The sequence below is a fragment of the Mustela nivalis genome, assembly GCF_964662115.1.
Source record: "Mustela nivalis genome assembly, chromosome: 6".
NCBI lineage: Eukaryota > Metazoa > Chordata > Mammalia > Carnivora > Mustelidae > Mustela > Mustela nivalis.
The window spans coordinates 43,026,484-43,051,594 of record NC_139025.1 but is presented as its reverse complement, the minus strand read 5'-3'; the positions used below and the strand labels follow the sequence as shown (position 1 = coordinate 43,051,594).

The 25,111-nt window shown below is 38.7% G+C and overlaps 1 protein-coding gene across 3 annotated transcripts in view; it reads left to right on the top strand.

The window, feature by feature from the left end:
• The window catches only part of TMEM260 (transmembrane protein 260), a 68,750-nt gene that overhangs the window by 32,532 nt on the left and 11,107 nt on the right, over nucleotides 1–25,111 (top strand). For 2 of the 3 annotated variants that reach the window (XM_082735064.1, XM_082735066.1), the window contains 7 exons: nucleotides 4,454–4,633; nucleotides 6,557–6,597; nucleotides 10,467–10,550; nucleotides 12,205–12,319; nucleotides 13,632–13,801; nucleotides 16,402–16,573; nucleotides 20,614–20,762. In XM_082735064.1, the coding sequence (XP_082591190.1) occupies nucleotides 4,454–4,633; nucleotides 6,557–6,597; nucleotides 10,467–10,550; nucleotides 12,205–12,319; nucleotides 13,632–13,801; nucleotides 16,402–16,573; nucleotides 20,614–20,762 (911 nt within the window). The remainder of the gene's footprint in view (nucleotides 1–4,453; nucleotides 4,634–6,556; nucleotides 6,598–10,466; nucleotides 10,551–12,204; nucleotides 12,320–13,631; nucleotides 13,802–16,401; nucleotides 16,574–20,613; nucleotides 20,763–25,111) is intronic. The other variant, XM_082735065.1, reaches the window with a different exon arrangement.

Sequence of the window (25,111 nt, the reverse complement as noted above, 5' to 3'; positions counted from 1 at the left end):
CAAGATAGAGGAAGAACGCCAGAAATGGCACCCTCCAGCATTTCTGTCCCCAGAGAGAGTTCTACCAGGCTTCTGCCCTTACAACAGACATTTTAAGATTAGCAAATGAATCTTCTTCACTTACGGTCTAGCACTTTCCAGACTGCTGCTTCTGTTCCAGGTTCTGCGGCGAATGATTCTGTCTGTGAGTCCTTAAGGCGAGTGATTCTGTCTGTGAGTCCTTAAGAGCAGAGTCCCTGTCCCCTACAGCACTATAATTTTCCTGAACATTTGACTTGTGGGCTTTCAAAGCCAGACATTTGGTGGGAGATCATCTTTCTGGTGCAGGACCCAAAGGTTGGGGTGCCTTATTTGGGGGCATAAACCCCTTGCTCCTCAGGGAGAAGTCCTTTATTTATAAGACCCCCTCCTGACGGTGGGTTGCAGCACTGGGGTGTGGTTTCGGTGAGACCATGTCTGTTCTTCTTCCACACATGTTCATGTGGCTCTTTTATTCTTGGTTGTGGAAACCCTTGTTCAGATAGTCTCCATGTCTTTGTAGATTTGTTGTGTCTGGGGGAGGGAGTTCAGAATCTTTATACCCTGCCATCTTGAACTCTTGATGACAATAGTTTCACAATGTGCTTTGACATAGGAAGTGTCACGCCTCCAACTTCAGTCCTCTTTTGTTTGCAACATTAGTTTGGCTATTTGGGGTCTTTTTTGCTCCCATACAAATTTTAGGATTTGGTTTTCTGTTTCTGTTAGAAATGCTACTGGAGGCTTGATAGGGGTTTCTTTGAGTCTATAGATGGCTTTGTGTAATACGGACATTTAAAAATATTGATTCTTCCATTTTGTGAACAAGGGGTATCTTTCCATTTATTTGTATCTTCGTCATTTTCTTTCATTAGTGCCTTTGTGTTTTCAGTGTACGGATTTTTCACCTCCTTGGTTAAATTTATTGTTACATATTTTATTGTTTTTGATGTTATTGTAAATGAGATCATTTTCCCTTTTTTTTCAGAGTTTATAGTTATATTGTTAGTGTGTGGGAACATGACTAATTTTGGCATTAATATAATTAATTACTGAATTCCTTTATTAATCTAACAGGTTTTTGGTAGAGTCTAGGATTTTCTCTATATAAGATCATGTCATCTGCAAATAGAGACAGTTTTACTTCTTATTTTCTAATTTGGATGCCTTTTATTTGTTTTTCTTGCCTGAATACTCTGACTAGGATTTCTAGGACTGTGTTGAACAGGACTTGGTAAGAGCGGGCACCCTTGTCTTATTCCTGATCTTGGGAGGGAAGTTTTCAGTCTTTTACCATTAAGTATGATAGCTATGAACTTGTCACATGTGGACTTTATTATGTTAAAGTATGCCCCAGATCAAGTAAATCAGAATTAGTTGAGGGTGGGATCAGCTTCCGGCTCAGCTTTACAGACGGACTCGGGGCTTGGCTAGGATCTCTGCTTGGGCACAGCTGCAAGCGGGAACACTGTCCTCCAGATCTGAGCGCTGGTTGCTGAAAACCCTGCTCGCCTTCTGTCCGCATCATCCCTTGTAGTTGAGCCCAGCAGACTCCTTTCCACCATGGTAGTCAAGAGGTGAGAACTGAATGAGCCTCTTGGGAAGTGTGCTGCCGTGCTGGGGGAGCTGGATGTCTGCCTTGGACTCTCCTTTGTCACTAGAAAAACCACTACACCTGGGGGAGGGCTGTTAGTGCCTAGCTGGGCTGGTGTGGGGGAGGAGTGATGCCGTGATGTCTTGTCTGTAGATAGTCGCTAACTGGTCTTTCTGTGGGGAAGACTGAAGTCAGGAATGATCTGTGTTGCCGTCCTCATGTCCTTACTCCTAGACAGGCTTCTGACATCAGAGCAGGTGCATTCAGATAATAGAGAGGTGCAATTGGCTGACTGACAAGAATTTAAAAAGTAAATATTTTGTGTTAGTTAATAGAAAGAAGACCCATGTGCTTTGTATCAAACACGGAAGACTCAGAGTGGACGAGTTAGGAGGCTGGTCTGAGGGCCTGTTTATTTTGTGCTTAGGTCAGCAGCTGATGAATGATGAAATGTGGGCAGGTATGACTCTTCAAAGGACATTTCATGTTCGCTAAATAGCAGAGGCTAAAAAATAAGGCCTACCAATGAAGTGACAGAGTTGGATCTCACTGGTCAGATGACTTGAGGCAGAGTAAGAAGTCCTGAGTCAGGGGACGCCTGGGTGGTTCAGTGGGTTAAGCTTCTGCCTTCAGTTCAGTTCTTGGTTTCGGGGTCCTGAGATTGAGCCCCGCATTGGACTCCTTGTTCAGCAGGGAGCCTGCTTCTCTGTCTCCCACTCCCCCTGCTTGTGTTCCCTCTCTCACTGTGTCTCTCTCTGTCAAATAAATAAAATCTTTAAAAAAAAAAGAGGAAAAGGGGGCACCTGGGTGGCTCAGTGGGTTAAAGCCTCTGCCTTTGGCTCAGGTCATGATCCCAGGGTCCTGGGATCGAGCCCCGCATCGGGCTCTCTGCTCAGCAGGGAGCCTGCTTCCTCCCCTCTCTCTGCCTGCCTCTCTGTCTACTTGTGATCTCTGTCTGTTAAATAAATAAATAAAATCTTAAAAAAAAAAAAAAAGGAAGTCCTGAGTCAGTTGGTTGCAACCCTGGCTACTCAGATGATCTGGGGACCTTTTAAAAAGTGTGTGTATGTGTGTACATAAATGTATATGCATGTATACATACATATATCTTTATATGTATGTATATTTATGCTGACCCCACTCCAGAATTGTTCCCATTTAATTGGTCTGGGGTGAGGCCCAGACATTGATATTTTTAAAAAGCTCTGCAGGTGATTCTCATGTATGTACAGCTCAGACTCAGAGCCACTCTCCTTCAGTCTCTGAAAAAGCTCTCGTGTAATCGTCTGTTAATTTCTCGCACAAAAGGAAAATTCTCCGGCAGGTGCATCATGCCACTCTAAATCATACTTTAGAACATTCAGAGAATGTCAAAATGTGAACATTTGCTTTTTTTTAAACTACTTTTAAGAAGAGCAAAGGCATATTGCTCGATCAGTTATTTCTTATTCTCCCTTCATGCCAGTATTTTTATGCATCTCATTACCCCTTTAGAAATAGCAAATGAAATCAGTCCTATAGCAAAAACACTCCACTTTCAATGAAGAGTGTTTATTTGAAAATGCTAATATAAGTCAACTGCTTGTTCTCTTTCAGGTGAACGTGAACCTTGGTTCTTGTATCATATGAATTTTCCCTTGTATACATTTGAATTTTCCCTTTTTTATAAAGGAAAAGTAAGCAATTTCCAGTTATTATATTTGTAAGAGATCCCTTTTCCCAATTACTAAAGCAACCACTATTTGAATTTTTTTTTTTTTTTTTGACAAACAGAGATCACAAGTAGCAGAGAGGCAGACAGAGAGAGGGGGGGAAGCAGGCTCCTCGCCGAGCAGAGAGCCCGATGCGGGGCTCTATCCCAGGACCCCGGGATCATGACCCGAGCCGAAGGCAGAGGCTTTAACCCACTGAGCCACCCAGGTGCCCCAGCAACCACTATTTGAATCTTTTAGTATGCTGGTATTTTTGTGGATGTAATCTTTGTAAGACTCTGTCAATATTGTCCTTTGTTTTAGAAGAATACAGATGAGGGGGTGTCTATGTGGCTCAGTCGGTTAAGTGTCCAGCTCTTGATTTCAGCTTAGATCACGATCTCAGGGTCATGTGATAGAGCCCCGTTTAGGGCTCTGCACTCAGCAGGTAGTCTGCTTGTCCCTCTCCCTCTTCCCCTCCCCCTGTTCTCTCTCTCTCTCTGAAATAAATAATAAATCTTAAAACACATACGCAGATGAGAGGTACATTCTCTTATGAGGCAACATCGTTACACACCACAAATTTCCGTTGGTATTCCCTCTTGTATGTACACTGAGGGAAAAGAGCATTTGGATGAACTGGGAGGTTAAGTAAAAGCTAGCTTCATTTGTGACAAATATTTCCATGAAATATCCTAAACCCTTGCAGAAAGAATTCTACCGTCAGTGTGTAATCATAATAGAGAATATAGTTGAAGTCTTCTGGTGACGGTGAGGAAGGGAATTGTATTGGAACAATATCTGGCGTATGTTCAGAATCAGCCAAACAATCACTTGCAAGCGTGTTATCCCAGACTTAAAATGCTGCATGTATGACATGGTTTTAAATGTAAATATGATACTCCGGAGTCTTCCCTAATATTATTTGCTTCACTTTGATTTCCCCTGCCATGCAAAGGAGTTCAGGCTGATGCAATTTTCTAGTAATCCACAGCACTCAGAAGGTTTAACATAGTATTCTGTGGTGACTTAATAGAAATGGAGAGATCAGCTCTGAGTAAACATTTTGATGTTTTCCTTGATGTGTTCTTGAAGTTCCAGGGTGAATGGACTAAAAATAAACATTGTTATATGATATGCTTTGCTGCAGGAACTCTCCCTGGGCTCTCTGTTGAAGTTCAGTGTCTACTTCTCTGCTGGTTTATTGCCTTACGTCTACCTTCCTATCTCATCCTACCTCAATCAAGCTCGGTGGACCTGGGGAGACCAGACAACGTTGCTAGGATTTTTGACGCATTTTCTCAGGGAAGAATACGGAACATTCAGTCTGGTAAATTTATATTTAAAGCCCTTTTCAGGAAGTAAGTGATGAAGCTTCAGTGTTCTGCCTGGGCCTTGACTGAAGGAAAGCAATGCCTATCAATGACAGTACAGAATTTTCATTTCCATTATTTGTGTAACAAACTTGCTCCTTGCAATGTGGCCTTTAGCGTACATTAGGAAAAACTTGGAATTACTTAACCTGACATCATAATGTTGTATGTCCCGAATATGTTTTTCAGGATAACAAATATTAAAAAGACTCTGCTGCCAGCATGTGAAGCATTTCATTCTTCTTAGCATTGGGTACCATTTAGGTCCCTTGGTCTGTGATTAAAAATATTTGGAAAAGATTAGAAGGAAAAAAAAAAACTCTCGAAATTTTTAATGTACCTTGACCAAAACACTTTCTTTTTTCATATTTGACAAATAGTGTTCATGATAGTATTTAGTATAATACCTGTATGGAAATACTTTATAAGATATAATTTCACTATGTTTTCTTAAAGTTCCAAAGGCCTTGCTTTCCCTGAAACATAAATTAGGGAAAAAACACTGTTTTTATTAAAAACACTTTAATAAAAACATTGGATCTTTCTCTCATGGTTGTGCTTTTTGTCTTGGGCAAGAAGGCAGATCTCTGAAGACTACATATTATATGATACCGCTGATACAAAATTCTAAACCAGGCAAAACAATCTATTGCTCAAGGATACGTAGGGAAGAAGTAGAACTATGTATTTTTAGGAAGTAGGGAGTAATTAACACGAAATTCAAGGTAATAGTTATCACTAGGGGGTGAGAAAAGCAAGGCCTGTGAATGCTTTGTGAGATACTTCACAAAGTGAAGTGTTCATGCAGTTCTGGTTCTTAAATGAATGGTGGCTCTATAGATTTTTTAAAACTCTATCCCTGGGACACCTGGGTGGCTCAGTCAGTTAAGCTCCTGCCTTAGGCTCAGGTCATGATCCCAGAGTCCTAGGATCGAGTCAGCCCCAGTCCTGGGGCTCCTTGCTCAGCGGGGAGCCTGCTTCTCTCTCTCTCTCTGCCTTGTGCCACTCTGCTTGCTTATGCTTGCTCGCTTGCTCTCTTTCTCTCTGACAAATAAATAAAATCTTAAAATAAAACAAAACACCTCTTTATCCCTTAAATGCACGATATATGTGTTGTTTGTATGGAGGAGCTATTTCGTAATAAGATAACTTAATGAAAGGATAATTATTAATTACTTTTTGACTTAGAGAGTCTGATACTTTAAATTTATACTCTGGCTTACTTATATTGGTTATTCCATTACATTTGCTTGAGGGCCATTCCAGATTTGAAACCTATATAATTCACACATAATTGTGAAATTATAGACTAACATGTGATAATGAGCTCTAATCAAAGTGCCTTAAAGACGCTCTGTAACAAAAGTGTCAAGTCAATTAATTCATCAGTGTGTTAAATCGTTCCTACTGGAATGATAGTTTGACTGATTTTTAGCCTGTCGTTATTTCTGCAGTTCTTCCTCAAGGATGTGTGCGTTTAGTTTCTAGTGACTTCTCTTCAAAAACTCAGCAAGGCTCTGAAGCAAAGACTGAATGAAGAGAGATGTTGCATTGTCTACTTGGAACATGTATATTCTTTTTTTTTTTTTTTTAAGATTTTATTTATTTATTTGACAGACAAGAGATCACAAGTAGGCAGAGAGGCAGGCAGAGAGAGAGAGAGGAGGAAGCAGGCTCCCTGCCAAGCAGAGAGCCCAATGCGGGGCTCGATCCCAGCACCCTGGGATCATGACTCGAGCTAGAGGCAAAGACTTTAACCCACTGTGCCACCCAGGCACCCCAGGAAACATGTATATTCTAAATCCAGATAGTTAAAATGCAATAGCTTAACACAGCTGCAGCTGAAGACTTACGCAAATAAACTTCTCTTTTATGTTTAGGCCAAATCGGAAACAGGATCCAGTATGTCTAAAATTTTGCTGTGAGTATGAAATACTTGAAACTGGTTTTAAGTGAATTCTCTGATAGTTCCTAGACGAAGTGATTTTGGGGGCTTCTGGACTTGTCTTTTGTGAAGCAGTGTGTGTGAGAAGTGGCTCTCGTGGGTACATTCACTAGTTGTGTGGATTGTCAAACATTCTAGCTTTCCTTCCATAAAAGAAAGCTGAGAATGAGTGATAAATACAAGTTAGCAGTAGACTGTCAACACTAGAATGTTTCCACTTCCACGTGGATATGAAATGACCCAGTGCACTGTTGGCTTTACACATCATTTATCCTTTGTTCTGGTTTCTTCTCTTTTTTTTCAGAGAGATTTTATAAAATTGTATTTAGCAATTTGATTGTTTTCTTTCTTAGGATTGAGCTGCGTTCTTAAATTCTTTCGAGTTTCATTTGTTTAATGTGTCTTAAGACTTTTCTTTAGGCTGTCCTTAAGATCTGTTTTTGACTTAAATTAATATCCAACCTTTTTATAGCCAGTTAAGCAAATATATTTTATCTGTATCACCTACTAGGGTTCTTTGAAAAATGGGTTAATAGTTGCTTTAAAATCCACACAGATTGGGACGCCTGGGTGGCTCAGTTGGTTGGACGACTGCCTTTGGCTCAGGTCATGATCCCGGAGTCCCAGGATCGAGTCCTGCATGGGGCTCCCAGCTCCATGGGGAGTCTGCTTCTCCCTCTGACCTTCTCCTCACTCATGCTCTCTCTCTCACTGTCTCTCTCTCAAATAAATAAATAAATAAAATCTTTAAAAAAAAAATCCACACAGATTAAGACAACCTAAAAAATATCTTAACCAATTCTGTACTATTTTTATAATATTTTCAATATAAAATTATGGAAGACTAGTCTTCTATAACACTAAAGTGGTCTCCTAACTGATTATTAACTTGTGATTCCCAGAACTATTGGAAAACCGTTTTTAAAATATGGGGAGAAACAATGAATTTTAGAACACTGAAAAAAAATTAAATTAAAAAAATTATAAAAAAAAAATAAAATGTGGGGAGAATATTTCAACCTTGTATGTGCGGCAATTCATAGATACTCAGTTTCCCTCTTGTTAACTTGCTAGCTTGTTTGCTTCCTTCCATCTGTCCTCCTTTCCTTTTTAAATGTCCCTTTCCCCTGCTCTCAAAATGTGATACATAATAGAAAGTTTATTATTATTATTTCATTATAGAAAGTTTAGAAAACCCAGGTAAGCGAAGGTTAGAAAATTAAAATTACTATAATTCCAACGTATAGAGATAACCACTGTTGTTAACCCATTAACATTTTTGTCTGTATCCTTTCAATATTTTTTATATTTTTATTTTTAAAAATGAGATCATAATGTGCACACTGTTTTATTAGCCCTCTCATTTTCATTTTTTACTGTATCTTGAAAATATTTTCCTGCCACCAACTATTTTCATATAACCTTTTATTGGTTCTCACAACTGATTTTAAATATTTTTTTTTAATGTCCGACTGAAACCTTTATGGCTCCTTTTTCTTTTTGATTGGGGAAAGGTAGCAAGAAGCTCAGTTACAAAGACAGCTTCACCAACGTCTGTGGGCTTTTATGGTATTCTGCTTTGCTGCAGGCCCGAAGACTCACTGCCTATTCTTTTCAGCCTACCTTGTGATCTCATTTGAGATTGGCAGTATATTTTGCCTTAATAAATCCCACATGAGGGGCGCCTGGGTGGCTCAGTGGGTTAACCCTCTGCCTTCGGCTCAGGTCATGATCTCAGGGTCCTGGGATCTAGCCCCACATGGGGCTCTCTGCTCAACAAGGAGCCTGCTTCCCCCCTCTCTCTCTCTGCCTGCCTCTCTGCCTACTTGTGATCTCTCTCTCTGTGTCAAATAAATAAGTAAAATATTTTTAAAAAATTAAAAATTAAAAATAAATCCCACTGAACTCCAGAGAACTCTCAAGAGTACTGCTAGACTATCCATCCAACTTTTATTAGTTGCACATAAAACTCATCTATTGGGGATCAGAAAAGCCTCCTTTATATTGAAGAAATAGCAGTTAGCTGATATGCCTAGAAAAAAGCCTTGACAAAAGTGATGAGCACTCACACTATTTGTTCGAACCAAATCAGAATGTAGATTGGAGGCATAATCCTAGCACTCTCTGACTGAGTGAGAGAATGTCTAGTCTTTAATTGTTTCAGGTGGACGGGAGAGTTGAGAAAAGCAACTCATAATTAACTTACTAGAAAATCCTTCAAAATGGTGGGACCTAATCATCTCTCCTCTTCCAGTCAAGCAAATTAAATTCTTTCCCCATGCATATCTCTAAGTTGCAATCCTGTACAAGGAAATTATGGAATCTAACCCTAGGCAGTGACCATGTTTTAGAGCTTACATTTAAGCAACAGATCTCCAAGAATTAATTTTGAGACTGACTTCATTCCTTTTGAAGAATGGTTTGAAATGGGCCTCATGCTGGAATCAATTTTTCAAGTGTGTTTGAAAATGAGTAAGAATATCTTCTCATAGTAGATGAGTCTCCATTAGTAAAATACACATTGTGTGGTTTCCATAATTATGGCATCACATTTTCTCCAGTAAAATTGCCAGCAGGGAGAAGAAAGTTCTTTGAGATAGTGTATAGAGTCATTATTTTTTTAAAAATTGGAGACTACTAGAGCTATTTCAGAACTCAGATAACACTTGGGAAACGCTTATTAGTTAATGGAAGAATTTAGTTTAATTATAGGAAAAAAATACATTTCTTATGGCTTAAACATTTTTGAACCAAATAATACAGAAAAGAAGGAAGCCTTTTCTTTTTTTTTTTTTTTTTTTTTTTTTTGAGGAAGAGAGAGCTCATGCCTACACACGGTGGGGAGGAAGGGCAGAAGGAGAGGGAGAGAGAGAACCTCAAGCAGGCTGTATTCCCAGCATGAAGCCTGAGGCAGGGCTCGATCTCACAACCCTGAGATCATGACCTGAGCCAGAATCAGGAGTTGGACGCTTAACTGACTGAGCTACCCAGGTGCCCCTGGACAACAAGGAAGCCTTTTAAAGAAGAATGATTGGAGATCACCTCTCTTGTCTTTTTTTTTTTTTTCTTTAATGATCGGATCTTCAGAAAATTATTTTGCATTAATTTTGTTTTCTTTCTTTCTTTTCATTTTCTATTTATTTATTTATTTATTTAAGAGGAGGAGAGTTGGCGGGATGGAGGGGCAGAGAGAGGGAGAGTGAGAATCCCAAGCAAGCTCAATCTATCACCCTAATATCATGACCTGAGCCAAAATCAAGATATGAATGCTCAACCAGCTAAGCCACCTAGGCAACCCGCATTAATTTTCTTTTCACTTGCTAAATCACAGGAGGCCGTGTCTACACTGTTGACTGAAGTTCAAAAATTCATTTCACATGACTTCTTACCAAACCAATTGGGGATCTAGATTGGTTTATTATTATTATTATATTGGTTTATTATTATATTATTATAATTGGTATATTATTATTATTATATTGGTTTATTATTATTATTTTTCTACTATATTATCAATATAGCATACCAGTATTACAAATAAGGAAGAATTAATTGCTCTAATCCTATCCCAAATATTATAAATTGGTAACCAAATATTATAATTAGAAAACATCTTAGAACCATTTAACTCTTTCTTACGGTACTTTTTCTCCCAAATTTGAAAGAAGACAAAATAATTTAACATCTGCCTCCAGCCCTCAAAACTATTCAGTGCAAACAAACAAACAAACAAACAAAAAAAAAAACTACTCAGTGCATAATCAGATATATTTTACAAAGAATGTTGTATTTGAAACTAACCAACTTCATTTTCTACCCAAAATAAATTAGATTGTCTTTTACAGTTCTCAAGTAACAAGTATGAGGACCCAACTCTCACTCAACATTCAAGGCCTCGCAGTTTGGGCAAATATATGTTTAGCAAGAAAGTAAGTAATATAATTTATTTTCCTGTTCTTTTTCCCATACTCATTAATTCAATTCATATTTCAATATGCCCTTGGAGAACATTGCCAGTATTATTTTATATTCCAAATAAATGACTTGAATAATTTCTGTTACAGCAAATATATATTACCTTCTTCCTGGTTTTTTTTTCTGATAATAAATTAATGATTTTGGAAGATTGAGCAGTAGATTACAATCTAAGTAACCAACTCATTTGATATCTTAAACTTCTGGTTTGATCCCATACTGTGCCTATAGCTACTCATTATTGTTGCATTGCAAAAGAAGTAAACAACTATTTGAATTCCTCTGAAGAAGAAAGTAACCTCTGATGATAAAAGAAAACCTAAAAAATAACAGCACTCTTAACCTCCATTATTTTTGTCCATTTACTTTCTAACATGAGTGTTTTATGTAAATTTGTATATGTACACACATCTGTATTTCTGTTTCCTTGACACTTAACATTATATTGTGAGCATTTGCCCTTATGGTAAAAAGACTTAAGTTCATTTAAATGTCTGTATAAAATTCCCCTCTCTGACCTAAGAGAATTAACTTAAGTGTTTTTCTATTTGGGAATCTTCAGATTGCTTCCACTTCTAATATAAGTAATGTTAAAGCATTTTTAAAAAATATTTTATTTATTTATTTGACAGAGATCACAAGCAGGCAGAGAGGCAGGCAGAGAGAGAGGGGGAAGCAGGCTCCCCACTGAGCAGAGAGCCCGATGTGGGGCTTGATCCCAGGACTCTGAGATCATGACCGGAGCTGAAGGCAGAGGTTTAACCCACTGAGCCACCCAGGCGCCCCTATGTTAAAGCATTTTTATAGTTTAATCTTTATCCACATTTCTGGTTTTGCCTAAAGATTTATGCCCACATGTCAAATTACTGTGTCAGTGAGTGTGATTTTTTTTTTTTAAAGATTTTATTTATTTGAGAAAGGATGCAAGCGGGAGGGGGGAAGGAGCAAAGGAAGAAAGAGAAGCAGACTCCTCGCTGAGCGGGGAACCTGATGTGGGGCTCGATCCCAGGACCCTGAGATCATGACCTGAACCAAAGGCAGATGCTTAACTGACTGAGCCACCCAGGTGCCCCAACTGTGATTATTTTTAAAGCTCTTGATATATGTTATCAAATTAATGTTTCTCAAGGATTGTACTCACATACGTGCTCATTCGGTTGCATCCATTGCATCCAATACTGAGATTTGCTGTTTTAAAATTGTTATGATTTTTAGGCATGAAATTATTCTTTTGTTTTGCATATGTTTAGTTACATCTTTTTTAATTAACATGTGATATATTCTTTGTTTCAGGGGTACAGATCTGTTTAATTACATTTTAAATTTAACAAGATTGATCATATGCATTTCTTCTCTGAACTTGAACTTTGTATGTCTTGCCGCATAGTTCCAAGTGTAGTTGTCTGTAATATGTAATACAGTGTGTAGTTGATTCCTATATTTCAGTTATTTATTCCAGCTCAAGTTTTTTTAAACTGAGCTCTTTCTTGTCCACAGTTAAGTATGGAAAGTTTTATAGCTCTAATTCTTTCCTGTAGTTTAAAACTATGTAATATTTTTGATACTCATGCACATAAATAATTTTGGACATATTTAATTTTTTTATAGGGACAGACAAAATCCATCATTGGTATGGCTTTTTACTGGAATGTTTTGCATTTATTCATTGTTCTTTGCTTGGAGAGCGAACTTAGATATATCAAAACCACTTTTCATGGGTGTGGTAAGTTTTACTTAGATATCTCCTTTGTCCAGAAAGTTGGTGGAGAGTGTACAAATTTATCTTTATGAATCTTGTAGAGGAGCAGCTGATCTCAGAAACAGCTAATTTTTATAGATCGAAAGTCAAATTCTTGAACCAAATAAGACTGAGACCTTTTTTTAGGGGGGAAAAATGCAGCAATTAGTTAACACAATAGTTAGGTAGAAAAATAAAGGTAATGTAGTTTTAAGTTAGTTATTTTATGTGTGTGCTTGCAGATATAAGTACTCCTAAAGATCTCCTGGAATTAAAAAAAAAAAAAAAACAAAAGCAAAAACCAAAAAAAAACAGCAAAGAAAGAAAGGTTGTAGTTGAGGGTTCTTATGCACAAACTCTCATGATTTTTACCTCATCGGTCTCAGTGCTGTGCAAAAGAGCCACCACGTTTCTGTCTTCCCCGGCTGCCATTTCTGAGATTGGAGTAATTCTCCTCTTTGTAGCAGAAACTATGAATGGAGATAGCTCCTTTTCAGTGACTCAAGCCAACTCTTTTCTATGTGTGTGTTCAAGAGGCCTCATAAATAATACCCTTCTTGATCCTCTGAGTTCTGAGTCAGTTGAGAAACGAGATAAACCCGGACAACTACAACGAGCGAATCCCCTTTATACTGGGAATGCTGAGATGGGAGAAGGTAGTTTCTATCTGTGATCAGGGGCCTTCCTCTTACTGCATTCCAGAATGGACGGACTTACCTCCCACCAACCCTACCGCCCTGCCCTGTCACAGGCGCCCCTCACCTGCCCGGCAGGGGCCACACGGAAAGGGGCTGTCCTGGACACGTGTGTCCTATGGGCAGATCACTTCCCAGAGGAAGAGTGGGGGGGTAAAGAGCAGGGCCATGCAGGCCCACTCCTAGCTGGCAGACTCCCCTTCAGCTCAGTGCTTATAGTCTCACAGGGAGAAGTGAGGGCTCTCCTACTAGGGGCGCTTCCCCACTTGGGAGGAGACCTCAGAAGTAAAGCAAAAAAAGCCTTTCTCCATCTCCTCCACTTCTCAAGTGCCAGGAGTTCAAGGTGCATGCCATAGAATTGAAATATGGCATGGATATGTGGATCCAAAAAAGGGAGCTTTGTGTGTCCAACTGGAAAGGAGAAATGCTTGAAAATTGGAAAATAAAACGACAAGGAATTGCACTGGGGAAGTCCGCAAACAAGACCCGAGTGACCGCGGGCATAAGCAGTTCGGGGTACATAGTGTATTTGTTAAATCCACAATACCTGGCCGATTGCTATAACCAGTCAGCCAGATGTCCTGTCTGCATGTCTCTGGCAGGTGGAGAGGTTCTGGATGCAGAGCAACGCGGTGGTGGCCGTCCTCGCGGGCCTGGGTTTGGCGGCGCTGGCTTCTGAGAGTAACCGAGTACTGAATGTCAGGGCGCTTCAGTGTCTGGAGTGGCTTTCAGCAGCTCTTTTTATAATTTACCAAATATATTCTAATTTCAGGTAACACGTGCTTATTTTTATGGAAGGAGCACTCAGGCAACAGACACATAGATATTTAGAGTCTTGGGCTTTATTTCCATTTCACCTCTTCCAGCTTTCAGAGCGAGACAGCTAAGTCTAAAGGCAGTGCTGCTTAAACGTTTGAACAGAATCTCAGCGGGCCTGCTGTGCGGTGTCAGGGCACTGCAAACAAGGGCTTGGGTGGGTCATGTAACTAGTCGTACATCTTCCTCTGAGGAACCCTAGAGATGCTTGGTAGGATCTGGAGGATATAATAAAAGTCCATGATCTAAAATACCACTTAGATGGAGAGTAAAGACATTTGGGCCGTTTTTATGTCCTAAAATAACTCTCTTTTATGCTTCGAAGATTTCATCTTTTGAGTAACACCCCGTCCTTATCTAGTTCACTCTGTAGGAGTGAATGTTAATTATTTTGAAATAAATTTCTAAAAGTTTCTTAGCTCTTAGCCATTCAGAGATAGATATATATAGATATACATATATATCTACATATATTCAAAATCTGTTGAATAACATTGGCAGTGAATATCTCAGTCTCGTATAAAACATATCCAAATTTTAGATCAAAGTTCATTCATTTCTAGCAGTATTTGAGTAAACATTACAGCGGTGGAAGATGTCACTGGAGTTTCATTGTAGTGAGATTTGATTGGTATTTTATTTTTTATTTTTTATTTTTTTTTAAGATTTTATTAATTTATTTGACAGAGATCACAAGTAGGGAGAGAGGCAGGCAGAGAGAGAGGAGGAAGCAGGGCTCACTCCCAGGACCCTGGGATTATGACCTGAGCCGAAGGCAGAGGCGTTAATGCACTGAGCCACCCAGGGGCCCCTTGATTGGCATTTTATTTTATTTTATTTATTTTTTTTTTTAAAGATTTTATTTATTTATTTTGACAGAGAGATCACAGTAGTCAGAGAGGCAGGCAGAGAGAGAGAAAGAGGGAAGCAGGCTCCCTGCTGAGCAGAGAGCCCGATGCGGGACTGGATCCCAGGACCCTGAGATCATGACCTGAGCCGAAGGCAGCGGCTTAACCCACTGAGCCACCCAGGCGCCCCAATTGATTGGCATTTTAAAAGCTTCAGTTTCCCCCTGACTTTTTTTTTTTTTTAAGATTTATTTATTTATTTATTTGAGGGAGAGAGAGAGAGCACAAGCGGGAGGAGGGGCAGAGGGAGAAGGAGAGAGAAAATTCCAAGCAGACTCTGCTCTCAATGGGGAACCTGATGCAGGGGCTTGATCTCATGGCCTTGAGGTCCTGACCTAAGCAGAAACCAAGATTCAGATACTTAACCTACTGAGCCACCTAGGCGCTTGAATTTCCACTTTCAACTTAACTTTAAAAATTGATGTTCTTTATAATACCAGGGTAGAGCCAGTGTCAGGACTCCTGCGTCACTAGGAGGTCTGGTAGAGAGGGGATGCATGTCCCGGATACAATTCCATAGCTTGCTCAACAAGGGCTTACAAAGCCCGCTGTGTTTCCCAAGTTTGTTTTGTCCCAGTCTTTTCCTGACTTGGGTCTTTAGGGCAACTCAGGTTCAACACCACGGCTACTAGCACAAGCTAGGCAGTTTTATTTTGTTTTAATTCTTGCATTTGTCCCAGGGGTATGGAATAGATAGCAACTTTGCTAGTGGGCAAAATGGGAACCATCACCCTGCAAAGCAGAGAATCACAGCGGGGAGCGGTTGCATCAACGACAAAGGCAGGGGTGAATATTTTGTTTCTAGCAGTGTTCATTTGCTATGTGATGCTAGCCCAGTGATTTAACTTTAGGCTGTGTTTCTTAGAACCATTACATGTGACACACCTGATAATAACAGGAAGCACAATGCTTATTCCATTTTTTTGATGCTTTTGCTCTCTGGTTGTCTTTTTCTTTTTTCGTGGGAAGCCCTCAGAATTCACGCCAGTTCTCTTTGACGTTACAATGTCCACTCTATCACTGATAGAGTTGTTGTTGGCAGTAGCAAAAAATGCCTGGAGAACAGTAAACAATCCCACCTATTCCTTCCCTTCCTTCTCATTAGACTTCTTCTCAAATGATTTTTCTGTCTAGAAGGGAGAGAGGACCACAGGGAGCCTGTGGCTTGGGGAAGTGATGGAAAGGATCAAGTTTGCATGCAAGAGAGTTAAACCAATACTACACAAAGTTATGCTGGAAACTGCCAGATTTCCTTTTGCATTTCTGAAAATTTCTTTGGTCTAACTGGAATTGACTTGAAATTACCTTAATTCCAAGTGAAATCAGAAGCCTTACTTCTTTTAGTGAAAAAGACTTAGTCTTGAGCACTAACCAATTCCCTTTTTGTAGAAATGATTATAAATCCCAGCAGTAAAGCAATACACTAATTTTTATTTAGTTGCACAATTAGTTCCTTCTCTTTTTCTTTTAGATGACTGCATTCTTTTTTCAAATATATGCATCTTCTTAGAAGACACAAATTAGACTACTTTGAAATACTACATGGAGAGTGTGTGATGGGAAAGGAATGTAGCAAGAAATACACCCACTCTTGTACAAACTGTAGCAGTGTGTTGCTATTTTAATGTTTCATTATCCTTTTATTTAGCATTTGTGACCAAAGGACCAACTACGTGATTGATAAATTTGCAAAGAACCTTCTAGCCTCTATGCCCCGTGACGCAATTATCTTACTCCGAGGAGATTTGCCAGGGAATTCTCTCCGTTACATGCATTACTGTGAGGGACTGAGACCAGATATTTCACTAGTGGATCAGGAAGTAAGTATATAAAGAAGATACTTAGAATATAGTGACAGTAATCACTTTAAAACAAGTATTTTTTAAACTAATTTTTAATGGTAGATGGGTATAGTTTTCACAATTACTCTTAGGTAGAATATATATCATGTTCTTTTGTTTACTTTAACTAATAGTATAAGCATATGAATTGCTTCCTTCTCATCTAAACTGAATGTTTTAAGAATTGATGTTTTTTGTGTTAGAATCAAATAATAATTAGGTCTCTAGTTCACATGACAAACCATGAAAGTACTGTATTGTAAGTTTATTTCTTTCATTTTATTTTATTTTATTTTATTTCTTTTCAGTGTTCCAGCATTTATTGTTTATGCACCACATCCAGTGCTCCATGCAATACATGCCCTCCATAATACCCACCACCAGGCTCACCCAGCCCCTCACCCCTTCCCCTCCAAAACCCTCAGTTTGTCTCTCAAGAGTCCACAGTCTCTCTTGTTTCATCTCCCCCTCTGATTTATCCCAATTCACTTCTCCTCTCCATCTCCCAGTGTCCTCTGTGTTATTCTTTATGCTCCACAAGTAAGTGAAACCATATGATAATTGACTTTCTCTGCTTGACTTTTTTCACTCAGCATAATCTCCAGTCCCGTCCATTTTGATAGAAAAGTTGGGTATTCATCCTTTCTGATGGAGGCATAATACTCCATTGTATATATGGACCTTATCTTCTTTATCCGTTCATCTGCTGAAGGGCACCTTGGTTCTTTCCACAGTAAATTTATTTTTAAATAGTTCTTTGATTGGGATGACTGGGTGGCTCAGTTGTTGGGTGTCTGCCTTCGGCTCAGGTCATGATCCCAGGGTCCTGAGATCAAGCCCCGCCTCCCTCTCCCACTCCCCCTGCTTGTGTTCCCTCTCTAGCTCTCTCTTTGTCAAATAAATAAATTTAATTAAAAAAAAAAATAGTTCTTTGACATTCAGCCAACCCAGCCATTCAAATTAACACTGCCTACTGGTCCCAGGATTAAAATACATTAGGTTGAATATAAAATAAGTTATACTGCAGGGACGCCTGGGTGGCTCACTGGGTTAAGCCAGGGTCCTGGGATCGAGTCCCGCATGAGCTCCTTGATTGGCAGGGAGCCCGCTTCTCTTTCCGCCTCTGCCTGCCTTTCTGCCTGCTTGTATGCTCTCTCTCTCTCTCTCCTTCTCTCTGACAAATAAATAAATAAAATATTTTAAAAAATAAAATAAAATAAGTTATACTGCAGGTGAGTAAACATTTCACTCAAAATAGAAATAATTAACCACAGTTCTGTTATAGGATTTGTGTGTAAACTTTTGGCCTTATGACAGAAATACATTTGGAGAGGACTTGTGAAGATTTTCAAGTCTATTAAAACAGTCTTCTGGAACTGAAGAAATGTATTTAAGCTTTATATAAGATTTATAATTTAAACCGCAAATACCTAAAAGGGAATAAATCTATCTCTGGTGTTTTTAGACCAGTCATCAGGGAAAGAGAAATTCCTCATCTTGATACTAATCTTAATACTATGATTAGTTTGATTGAGCAAATTATTAGGCATAGTATTTATTAAATTGTATTGAATGAATGAATAATTTGAACTTTTTGAAGAAAACTATATAAACAGATTTGCAAATGTAGGGAAATTTGCACATTACACATTTTTGTAAGCAGTTTGCATTTATATCATCTACGCAAGTTGATTAATTTGATCTTCAGTGTAGATTCTGACAAAAGCTAGGCTGTTAGTTTATAATATGGTATCCCACCATGATTTTAAGTACTTAAAATCAGGATGGCAGCAACCATCGTTGAGAAGCCTGGATTTCAAAGTTAATTAGACCTAAATTCAAGTCCTCATTCTGTCACTTCCAGGATGTGTGACACGGGGCTAATGATTTTTTTTTCCTCTCAGCGCTTCTGTTTCCTGATCTATAAAATGGAAATGATCATCATATAAGTTAGGATGCTTTTGGATGCAAGAAACAAAATACCTGAGAGTAGCTTAAACTATGCAGTTTTTAATCTCACATAAGAAGTAGTCTGAAGATAGGAGGTTTTAGGATGAATAATATAAGCAGTTCAGTGATGTCAGCGTCCTGGGGCCACTTCTCTCCATCCATCTTGAACCGATGAGTGCCGGTTCCAAACATCACGTCCTAAAATGGAGCAAAGTGCCTCTCCCCTACTCTCCCCTCCCCTCCCTTCCTCTCCCTCTCTATCCTCCTCTCTCTCCCCCCGCACCTTCCTCTCTCTCTGCTGAGAATAACATGTGCCCCAGAAGCCCCTAGCAGACCTTCCCTCGGGTCCCCCTAACCAGTAGTGGGTCATATGCCCATTCCTAAACTACTTTCTAGCCGAGGAGAAAGACTAGACCCAAGCATTTAGCTTCACTTGGATAACCTGATCCAAGTCAGGATTGTGTGAGGGAGAAGAGGGTTTTAGCTGTTGAGTGGGCAGTCAGCGGTGTCTAATGTAATTATTCTCACACAATAAGGTTGCCTTGAGAATTATATGAGAACTATTGAGGTCAAAGCATGTAGAAAGTATAGAATTAATGTTAGTATCCCCAAGAACTGAAACTGTTGGGTAATAAAATCTAAATTCAATAAATATATTTTGAGGGGCGCCTGGGAGGCTCAGTGGGTTAAGCCTCTGCCTTCACCTCCAGGTCATGATCTCAGGGTCCTGGGATCCAGCCCTGCATCAGGCTCTCTGCTCAGCAGGGAACCTGCTTCCCCCCCCCCCTCTCTCTGCCTGCCTCTCTGCCTGCTAGTGATCTCTGTCAAATAAATAAATAAAATCTTTAAAAAATAAAATAAAATAAATATATTTTGAGTTTTTATAACATATACCTAGATTAAAAGTAATTTGTCATTTCAAGTTAACTTACTTGTATAAAGCAAGTAAAACATAAACATAGTTGTTCAAAAGAGGATATATAAACTTTTGTTATAAAGCTTTGAAAGTATAAATAGTCTTTTCTTTAAAAAAAGTAAATCTGTACATATAAAAGTATAGATAAGTATAGAATTAAGAGAAAGTGATTTTTCCTGATATCAATGATTTATTTCAATCAAAAGAACATGTGGAGGGTCACCTCGGTGGCTTAGTTGGTTAAGCGTCTGCCTTCGGCTCAGGTCATGATCCCAGGGTCTTGGGATCGAGCCCTGTGTTGGGCTCCCTGCTCATGGGGAAGCCTTCTTCTCCCTCTCCCACTCTCCTTGCTTGTGTTCCCTCGTTCACTGTATCTCTCTCTGTCAAATAAATAAATAAAATCCCCAAAGAACATGTGATGATATGTAGTCAGTTTGGATGTACTAGTAATGTCACATAATTTAGCCAAAAGGGGTTTTGTCTTTGAGGTCTAGATGATCATGCACTGAGCATCTCAAGGGCAGGGATTTTATCTTCTTCACTGTAGGTGAGCAGTACTTGTTTCTTGAGTACATGCATGAATGAAAGAATAATGACACATCTGGTCTGGCCACCCTAAACATTTCATTTCAGCAAATAGAATTTGAGAACCAGTCAGTGCCAGGCCCTGTGCTAGGTGCAGAGACACAGAGCTGAAGACAGTCTCTTCCCTCTAGAATCTCACAGGTGAGCGAGGAGTAGGGTCAGAGCTGTGACAGAGGTAGGTGCAAAATGCTGTAGGAGCGGTCATTCTGCTGTGGAACCTGGGAGCGGGGAGTGCATCACAGAGGAAGTGGTACTTGAGTTTGGCCTGAAAGTTGGGTACACATCCTCTAGCTAGGAGAATGGGGTAAGATCATTCTGGGTAGTCCGACAGATGCACAGAGGTGAGATCAAACCAGGTGCTTATGTTACCAATAATAGTCACAGCTTAAGAAATGAAATCCAAGGTTTAAGTCATTAGAGGAGAAGACAGTGCCACATATGTGAGTTGTGGTATTAATGTTTAATGAGTATATCTGTATCTTCGAACTTTTCCATTATACTTTATAAACTTGATTCTTTTTTAACAAGTATATCAAAACTATGACATCATTTGTTATTTTTCCGATAGATGATGACTTATGAGTGGTATTTACCCAAGATGGCGAAGCATTTACCAGGTGTCAACTTTCCTGGAGACCGGTGGAATCCTGTGGAAGGAGTATTACCTAGTGGAATGGTCACGTTTAATCTTTATCATTTTCTTGAAATAAATAAACAGTAAGCATTCTTTTCATATAATAGCTTTTTTAAAATCTTAAGCTTTCCTAAAATTGTTTATGTAGCAGCTGTGCCTCATCCAAAAGACCAATTTTCTACACCTATTTTCCTGTCACCGGTGAGATTAGCTTTGTAATTAAATTGAATATCTGTGCATAAATGAGGCCAGGCAGAAATAAATGTTATTGTTCTGGGTAAAGGAAAAATAAAGACAGATTAACAAGAATAGCAAATAAGATCTTAGTACAATTCAGAGAAATTGGAGATGTGCCTGTCTACTTGAAATCATTGCAGGTGGATCGCAAGCAATTATAGGTTCCCCTGATCAACACCGTGGCCCCCTTTTAAGTGTAAAGCAAATGTTTTCCGGGAATAATCACTATATAAAAATAGCCTAAGGATTTTTCTTTTCTTATAAAGGATAAGGCATTTTTGTAAATAAGAAAAACACCTACAGTTATGCTGGCTGAGATAACATAGGAGAATTGTGAATTCTATACTTAAGAATATAAAATTGTTCATAGTTAAGGTCAAGAATGAATAACTCCTTCAGTAGTACAGTGTTGAACATTTTTCCTAGCCACAAAGTGCTTGGGATTATCCAGGGTGTGAAGAAGACTTGCTGGGTAGTTTCTGTTCTCTTATCAAGGGAACTTGAGAAATTATCTCTAAATTCCCAAGTTAAATTATCCCTTACTAAGAATATGATATGTGATGTTCAGAGCCTGAGTTTACTGTGGCTCATGAAGCAGTAAGTAATTGGTATCAATGTGTTATGAGAGTAACATTTAATTGTTCTATTTTGGAATGAAATACCAAGAGCCATTAACATCCATAAAAAGGAATTTTTCGGGATGAATTTTATTTACTGCGACCTCACAAACTTTTATTGAATCTGCTATGTTCCAGCTCATGTTAGGCCTTGGCAGTAAAGTGAGATGAGTTCCAGATTCAAAGAGACCACAGTCTAGTTGCATCTATACATGGGTATGCATGTAACTGTCAGTAATATAATGGGATACGCTCTACACCGGCCAGGCTTTGTGTTTACTGAATGGGTGGTTTAACTGGGAGATGGATGAAGAAGCAATTAATTCTGCCTGGTGGCATTCCTTCTGCATTTACTTAATAAGCACTGATTGGCCAAGATGCCCCAACAACTGTACAGGCTACGGACGCTTGGGCACGGCCCCTGCTCTTGCGGGCTTTCAGGGAGGGTTTTGGGCCGTGTGTGAGGTCTGAAGCAGATAAATTACACGGTCATCTGGGAAGCATGGTAGTGTTGGTATGGACAAAATGTTGGGGACTTAAAGACAAACTAGGAGTTTGCCAAGCAGGCGGGAGAAGGCTGATTCAAGGGAAGTGCTTGTGTAAAGTCCTGGAAAGGGCTGGCTGAGCTCTAGGGAAAGTGGGGGTGGTCCAGTAAGTGTGGAGCACAGGGCTTAGACGGCTAGGTGAAGGGATGAGTGTAGAGGGAGGGTGGGGTCCAGGTGGTCAAGGGTGTTACCCCATAGCCATGGATGAGGCCTGGCCTTGTTATGGAAATGCTGTATGCTCCTTGGAAACTCTAAAAAATATAGACCGGTAAGTGTTAAGAGCAGTAACCTCTGTCTTTAAGACAGATGTCATAGTCTTATCATCTTGGTAAACTTTTTGGAATTCGATTCAGTTTTACCATCAATTATGTTCACACAAACATGTACCATTCTCACACAGTCATAGTGTACTAGCTGGGATCAAATTTAGAAACTGTTCAGTTTCTTTTCACCTGGTATCATGTCAGACACATTTCCCCATCATTTCTTGACTGTTTAATATTCTTAAATAGATGCACGATAACTTAACAAATATTCTGTTTTTGGACACTTTTGTTGTTTCTGGACTTTGGCTATTATAATGTAACACGGTGATGAACTTTCTGGGCCATCAATTTTTGTTAGTATTTTTGACTAACCAGGGCCTCATGATTAATGGTGCATATTGGTAACATTTTAAAATAAAATTTTTACTTTAAAAAGTAGCATTGTTCATTATAGAAGAAGAAATTATTTTTTAGGGGCGCCTGGGTGGCTCGGTTGGCTGGGCAGCTGCCTTCGGCTCAGGTCATGATCTTGGAGTCCCGGGATCAGGTTCCGCATTGGGCTCCCAGCTCCATGGGGAGTCTGCTTCTTCCCTCTGACTTTCTCCTGTCTCATGCTCTTTCTCACTGTCTTTCTCTCAAATAAATGAATAAAATCTTTAAGAAAAAAAAATATTTTTTTAACTAGAAAAAACAGTTCTATCACTCAGAAATACAAATAAATCAAAAATGCATGTTTTCTACAAAGTTGAAAGCATAATGCAGAAGAATCCTTTTTTAATAAATATCATAAAACCATTTTTTAAATTAATTTATTTATTTTCAGCATAATAGTATTCATTATTTTTTCACCACACCCAGTGCTCCATGCAATCCATAAAACCATTTTTAATGCTTTTTACACACTCTGAATAGGTACATGTACTATATTTTAATAATAGAGGAATGGAACTATTAGTAGATATTTAACATGGCCTAATTTTTTACTATGGTAAAATTATAGACTATATTAAATGACTGTGTGTATAGTTTTTCTTTGGAGGGGGTGGAAGTTTGAATTTTTAGGATAGATTCTCAGAAATGAAATTACTAAGTCAGAGGACATGAACAATCAAGAGGCACTTGATAGAGACTTTTTCCCCCAAGCATTGCGCCATCAGTATCATATGAAAGCTCTCTAAATGGGTACTTTTTACAAGGAAGGAAGCTAATATTAAAATTTACTATTTTATTTTATTTTAACATGCAGTAAAATTCTATTCTTTTTTTTTTTTTTTGACGTAGAGTTCTATGAATTTCAACACGTGTGTACACTTGTGTAAACTCCCACAACAGAACAGAGCCATGACCTCAGAAATTCCCTTGTGCTGCTCCTGTGTGGTCACACTGTCCCCAAGGCCTTCACCCCCACCACCATTGGCCTGTTCTCCATTGCTGTCATTATACCTTTTCCAGAATGTCATGTAATGGATTCATGAAGTATAACCTTTGAACACTGGCGTATCACACTGAGCATAATGCCTTTGACATCCATCCAAGTTGTGTGTACCAATAGTCTATTCTTTGTCATTGCTGAGTAGTGTTCCACTGTAGAAGTATATCACAGTGTCTTTATCCATTCACTTGTTGAAAGGCATTTGGGCTGTTTGCAGTTTGGGGATAAAGCTGCTATAAACATTCCTGGACAGGTTTGTGTGTGAATGTGGATGGGATTATTGGATTGTTTCTCTAACTATTGAGTTTTAAGAGTTCTTTATGTATTCTAGGTATAAATTCTTTGTCAAATAATATGATTCATATAGTTTGTAGCTTGACTTTTTATTCTCTTCGAGGTGTCTTTTGCAGATAAGAGTTTTTTATTTCAAAGAAATCCAATTATCATTTTTTTCTTTTACAGATTATACTTTTCTCTTTTTTTGGATCATGCTTTTTGGTGTCACATCTAAGAACTTGTTACCTAATGCTGGGTCACAAAGATTTTCTCATGTTTTCTTCTAGGAGTTTAATAGTTTTATTTTACATTTCAGATCAGTGATCTACTTTGAGTGACTTTTCATAAGGGGGGGCAGGGGATTGAGACAGGTTTCTTAGGGGTTTTATATTGTTACTTCTTTTTGGCATATAAATGTCAGATTGTCCTCATATTTGCTGAAAACGCCATTGAATGGCATTTACATCTTCTCTGTTTTTACAAAAAAAGAATTCTTCTGGGTTTTTTGTTTTAATTTGATTAGTGTTTTCATAGTATTTTTTATTTTTAATTATAAAATTAATTAATTTTTAATTATTTTTTGAGATTTTTACTGTGTCTTTTGGTAGATTTTTTTTAAGCAGTTGATCTTGGGAATCACGGTATATGTACTGAACTCTTCACAGTCTACTCAGGATTAATATTTTGCTACTTCAAGTGGAATATAGAAAATTTACTGCCATTTAAGTCCCTTTAACCTCCCCACTTTTGGTTGTGTTGTCATGTATCTTATATCAGACCCGTGATAATTTTTGTTTTTAACTGTCATATGTACATTTTCAAATTTAAGAGAAAAAATAGTCCAAGATATTTATGCAGCTATTTACCAGAAATGTTGCCTTTCTTTTTATTCTGATTGTCCAGTTGCCCTTTTGTATTATTTCTCTTTCATCAGAAGATATTCCTGTAGCATTTCTTTTAGGACAAGAGAGTTCACTAACTCTCTTAGTTTTCCTTTACCTGAAAATGTCTTTACTTTTTCCTCATTTTTGAAGAATTCTGGATATGAAGTTCTGAGTT